This window comes from Schistosoma haematobium (genome assembly GCF_000699445.3).
Source record: "Schistosoma haematobium chromosome Unknown HiC_scaffold_373, whole genome shotgun sequence".
Lineage (NCBI taxonomy): Eukaryota > Metazoa > Platyhelminthes > Trematoda > Strigeidida > Schistosomatidae > Schistosoma > Schistosoma haematobium.
The window spans coordinates 1-6,346 of NW_026137101.1; the positions used below are offsets into that span (position 1 = coordinate 1).

Below are 6,346 nucleotides of genomic sequence, written 5' to 3' on the forward strand. Positions count from 1 at the left end.
GACTGTAATTGCATGTTAACAAGCCATTTCCTACCCGAGTAATTTAGAACGCTTTATACAAGCCTTGGATGCCTTCAATGGTGTGCACATAACTAGTTTCACCTGAGAAACATCTTATCACATCAAAAGGAAAGGGATTAGACCAATAACTAATAAAGTATAACAATACAGAATTCGTATAATTAAAAGGACTTACTGAGGACAAGATAGAAGTAATTATTAATTGCCACGTGTCTGGTTTCAAATCTCTTCCCAGCAAGAACCACTTAAATAATGCTTTAACATCTTGAAATTTTGCGAAAATAAGTAATTTGCTAATTACCTGATTCACTTAGTGCACGTAGCTTAAACAAACTTAGAAATATCTTCAGTTTATCCTGAGCAGAAGACAAGTATTCAATTATGCTTTGATATTTTCTGAGAACCAGGAATTCATCATTGGAATTACGATCACCTTTGAAATTATCCCATAAAAGATCGGCCAAATCATAGAAACAGAGGTCGAACTTATTCTACACACAAGTACAAAATTCAAATAAAGAAAACGATGGACGAACTCGAAATGATTCCTTAGAAATAACTAGTTCATTATCCTATACGGAAGTTAGATAACGAGAAAACAGATTATTTACATGGTTTTCAAATCCTGTATACGTTTTTATTGGATTTAAATTTGTTTCAATACGACTATTTGTACTACCCATGATTGAAAGCGACAGCTAGGAAATAAGTTAAAAGAGATGTAAGATTATGGTGGTAATTGACAGAACGATTAAAATATTACAATAATTAACGCTTTCAGGTAAACAGAGTATAGGAATGATACATTAGGGTGATAATAAACTAGAACTGTAATTACCAGCCTACTGATGCAAGATTTGGTATGGCTACCGAGAGTGACAGAATTTACTAGCCTTATTGTTACACAGGTAATTAGTATGGAGAAATGGTTAGGGCAAAGAAAAAATTATGTACTTTTGATATCTAAGCTTTTGAGTGACATGGATTTTTGATGATAATCATCCTAACAATAGATATACCGGAAACATCCAATACTGTAGGAAACTTGTGGTGTAAATTCGGGTAAAACCGGACTTTAAGCCACACTTTTCCCTAGTTCGAGGGCAAACCTAAATTTTCATAAAATCCACCCTGATGAATTAACATGATTTCCCTCAAAGGTCTACTCTTCCAAAAAGCATTTATTCTTAGAGAGAATTTATTTTAGAACAGAGTACATCACCGCGGCCAACAAACGTTTGTTAACACTTCGTAAGTACAGAACTAAATCATATTCAAATCATATGAATATCTATTATTTATATCAAGTTAAATCACAAGGGTACATGATACAAATCTAAGGCTGTTTCGGATGCTTCACACAGCACACAACGTTACACACGTATCAGAAACTAAGCCCTATCAACCGAATTTTAATATTCGAATCTACATAGTAAACCACTGGTTTGTAACTACTTTGCTGGCGCAAAACACATCTTGAAGATATTTGGACACCCATTGTAGACGACAGTTTAATTACATGATAAATAACGATTTTTACCCAACGAAACTGTTAGTTTATCCGAAGTGCGCTGTCTGTTGTGTATAAAAAGCATAAAATGCATGGTCATTTTAAAACTCATAGTTTGGTCAGTATAACCTAGCATGACCAGTCCCAATTGGGACTTCCTTAAGGAACTGGTCAACATATTGAACCCTATAACACAAAATGAAGTGTATTTTCCGCAGAAAAGATGGGAAACATAGAACTTATTCTCCAGAAAGTTTAAGTGAACTTATGTCTGGAATTATGACTGAGAACAGAAACATTGTTTAGTAGCGGGATATGATTTTGGTGGTATATAATAACAGATTAGCGAAATTCAATTTAAGTTGCCCTCATATTACCCTAAAAGAGGTTTTTTGCACTTACTCTAGGAATATACTTTAAAAATAAAGGACCAGCTCAGCTTCCCCTTTGGTCGATGGCCTTCAAGTCATATTAAGTTGCTTGCCTCAAGGCAAGTAATGAAATTAGTTAGTGAAGCCAAACAAATATTCGGATTTGACATCAAGAATTTTCGCTTCGTAAAAAGAAACGAAACGCCTTGCTCCAATCTATTTAACTGTGCCTTTGCGTGTCTCAGGGGTTCTTTCAAATTATCAGTTTTTAACCTATAGTTCGTGTTTTGGGTCTATAGGCTTAACTGTCTACATTTAACTACTTTGAGTAACATTTCTGTGCAAATGAAATGATAATTATGGCGCCTGTTTAATTTAAGATTCTTGGTTCACGTACAATTAACTTAGATCGATCTAATTATACGGAAGTATAGTGCTTGAACATATAGTGAAGCATATCAGTTTAGTAAGTAGAACTGCTCACTCATATCCGTTAGCACTCCTATGTGTCGCAACTACAAAATAATCAGTGTGAAACTATGTATGCATTACAGAGTATATCGCTCCAGAAAGCTGAGGCTGAGAGCTTAGAATATGTGTAGAACCGGAGGAATGATATATTGATCATATTCCCATAAAACCTAACACTTTGTCAATAAGTTACACTTAAGATAGTGGTGATATTGCAGTGAAGGAGAACACAGGTGAGGACAACCGAATTGTATTTGGAACAAAATTACAGAGTTGCTTGTTAAAACAGAAAAAGCATATAGTAAATCGTTAATTTGCAAAATATCATTCCATCATATCAATGTTACCAGTGCAAGGTTTGCTCGGAAGGCATTTTTGTCACAGTTAGCATAAGACTTTAAATCGTAGGGCACGAAGACACCCAAATCTTTTTCGACTTGGGATACTACTAGAGAGCAGTTACCTAAGTTATAACTGTAGTCTGCGACATGTCACAGATGGACTACTTTACACTTTGAAGTGTTAAAGGTAAGTCCGTTATCGTCTGCCCAACTTCGAAGTCGAGTCAGATCCTCCTGAAGTGCCTGTATATCGTCTTGGTTGTGTATCGCTCTCCAAAGTTTCACGTCATCGGAAAAAGTAATAAGTCTGACGTTACCTGTTAAGGAAGATCATTCGTGTAGATCAAGAAGGGAAGAGGCCCTAGTACTGGGCCCTTGGGGACCCCACTAGGACATTCCATGGCCTGAGATAAAGTGAAATTAACTCTGACCTTAAAGTGTCAAATTTTCAGGTATGAAGTGAGCCAATCGATGAGAGGTGGTCTGATACCCAATCGTTTGAGCTTATTGATAAGACATGTATGGTTAAGCTTAACAAAAGCTTTTGAGAAATCTAGGTAGATTATATCAACCTTCCTCTTGTGATTGAGGATGCTTGTCCACCTGTCGACCTCAGTAAGCAGGTTAGTTATATGAGAGTAACCCTTCCTGAAACCATGCTGTTGAGGTGAGAAGAAATTTAAGGACAGTAAATAGTCTGTTCAAGATCCCTCCTATTTTCCAAACGTTCCTGTCGTTGTAGACGGAAAAGAAGGACCTTTCAATGATGTTTCCAGGTATGAACCTAGTTATACGAAGTAAACAAAAAAGAAATATAACTAAATTGGGGTGACATTGTGGAGATAAGCACGACAACTGGATTGGTCTTCAGTCTTCAGCAATAAGGATAGTCGGTTGATGAACCTGTATTAATCCTGACACACTGCTTTCGATTGAAGGTCTAGCTTCTCCTTGAAAATATTTTCTGATGGGGCTGGTACCACTTGTTCGGGTAAAGCGTTCCAGTCACTGACTACTCAATGAGAAAAACGGAACCCCACTTTGAGTTTATTAGGTCGCGGTTTGTGAACCTTCTTGCTATGACCGTGGAGATTATTAGTGGTGGAGGGAGCAAAAAGGTGGGACATATTAACACCCAAATCATAATTAAAGTTACGAAATGCCAGCATAAGCTCACCTCGCGTCCTACGATACGACAAGGTGAAAAGTTTTAGGCGTTTTAAACGCTCATTGTCAGGGAGTTTAGAAAGACTCTTCACTAATTTCGTTCCCACACGCTGGACACGCTCAAGGGAGTTAGTATTCTTTACCAGACATGGGCTGCCTGCTTGAATACAGTACTCTAAGTGTGGTCTTACATAGATGGGATATAAAATTCGAAACGTTTCCTCGTCAAAAGATTTGAACGCTCAGGGAAGTGACCATAACGCACGAAAACCTTTGACAGTGGCTGGGTTGCAATCTGTAGTTGTTTTTAAATCATGACTTATTATTACTCCTAAGTCTTTATGTTCTTGAACGCATGGAAGAGGTTTGCCCTCAATAGTGTAACGGTAACTATTACCGTGACCGATGTGCATTAGCACACTCTTCCTAGCATTCATTTCTAAACCCCACTCTCGAGCCCATCTAACTAAATCGTCTAAGTCAGCTTGGAGATCCAGATGATCAGCTTCACTCTTTATTGTTTTCCAGATTTCTACGTCATCCGCGAACAATAATGTCGACGACCTAAGCAACAGCGGTAATTCATTAACGTAGAGAAGGAAGAGCAGATGGCCTAAGATGGTGCCTTGGGGTACATCACTTTTGACCGGCTTCCAATCGGATAGCGTTCCATTGACCCTCGCTCTCTGTCTGCGGTCACATAAGAAGTTTCCTATCCACTCATGTACAGTACCTATTATTCCGACTGGGTCGACCCCCTTTGAAAATTGGTGTGATGTGAGCCAGCCTCCGATTTTCCGTTAGTTTTCCTCGACTTAGCGAGTGTGAGAACATCACGCTAAGCGGCGTTGCCAAGATTGAGGCTGCTTCCCTCAGTATGGCGGAATGGACGATGTCCGGGCCAGGAGAAGTGTCTAATCCTAAGTGCTGCAGTTTCCGGAACACCAAGTCAGCGCATAGGTTCACTTCGGAAAGTTCTGTGGAATTGCAAACGAGACTGTCATCAGTAAAGTTAATGTCAGTTGGTTGAAATGTCTGGGAGTAATGTCCAGCCTGAAGGTTAGCGGCGCCGCCATCGTTGTTGGTCGGGCCGTTAAGACCTACCAGTTGGGAAACTCCAGTTTTGGCTTCACGAAGAGAGACTGCATAACGGAATAAGCTTTTAGGATTGGAGGAAAATTTGTTCATAAGCTTTGTCTGGTACTGAAGCTTATCTTCTCTTATAGCCTTCGTGCATATGTTCCTGATATTTTTATATTGCCTGTACGCTCCGTCGTTGTCAGTTCGTTTGTACTCCGCCCAACAGTGCCTTTTGCGGCTTAGCAGGAGAAGGGTACGGTTCTTGATTATTGTAGGTGGCTTGTATATCACAATACTGTTTTTAGCACTAAATTTTATAACCACACATAATCCCATACACCCAGCTCACTTATGAATCGCCTCCATTTGTCAGTTGTATGTCCAACCACACCTTGTTTACACTTATTTTCTTTAACCTATTTAAATGCTCTTTCTTAACAAATACCTTAATAAAAGAAAATTAGACTGAGTAATCATACCTTAAACATTTCTTCATGAATATTGGCTATTCTGCCTCTCGTCCTTTCGTTTGCTTGCTCCCTCTTTCAGCCCCCTTGTGATATGGAAAGAAAGATTTTATCCTGCACCATCCTCAAAGCCTTAGACATTCCAAAGGGACATAAGGTTGCGACGTTTAGAAGCTCCCACCTTCAATGGACCTATCCTTGACCATCAGTTGCACATTCGCAACGCAACTTTCATGAAGCGCACCAACTGACTAAAACCATGTACATTCATATCTTATAAATTATCAACCCAGCTGAGCAATTTACCAGAGTGTATATTGTATCTTTTATAACAATTTGATCTTGCCTGTAAACTGGCATGCCTCATGTAACAAACTGCTATTTGAGAATGAATTATTATTATTATTCCGCAGACCTATCAATAGGACAATGACGCTACTCAGCAAGACTTAAGCATCCGCGTTGCACATGATACATAAACACCTATGATCCGACTTACTGAGTCTGTTGTGAGCGTTTGCTATGAGATCTGTGCACGCCTCATGGAATCAACCTTCGCGTTTGCCGCACTGCTTGCCAGATGTGACGGCAAAACGGCACTCAGGTTGTTTGCGTGAATTTTTCATGACTACACTGACGTAAAATGTTTTATAGGTGCTAGCAAAAGCCTAAGACGGTAAAAAACGGGAAAAATGGATAAAAACGAGTTACAATTAACTGAATTTAGCCTTTACATAAAAAATGAAAAAAATCGAATAGTAAGTTGAGGCAAAACCACAGTTAACTATTAAGTTGGGTAAAAGTAAAAAATTAATCTAGCAAACGTATAGCTCAGAACAAATTCTTGAGGTCAGAAATGCTACTTTTGTTGCGTAAGTACACAGCAAATGTTTGATAAATGCAAATCACGCTAGGACT

At 38.7% G+C, this 6,346-nt stretch overlaps 1 protein-coding gene across 1 annotated transcript; it reads right to left on the reverse strand.

Moving 5' to 3' along the window:
• Positions 1 to 43: 43 nt before the first annotated feature.
• Positions 44 to 704, reverse strand: MS3_00010707 (uncharacterized protein; the record flags this gene model as incomplete). Its single annotated transcript, XM_051219104.1, has 4 exons — positions 44 to 285; positions 323 to 512; positions 558 to 593; positions 633 to 704. 4 exons carry the CDS (start codon positions 702 to 704, stop codon positions 44 to 46), a joined length of 540 nt encoding a protein of 179 aa, XP_051063981.1.
• Between the last annotated feature and the right edge of the window lie 5,642 nt (positions 705 to 6,346).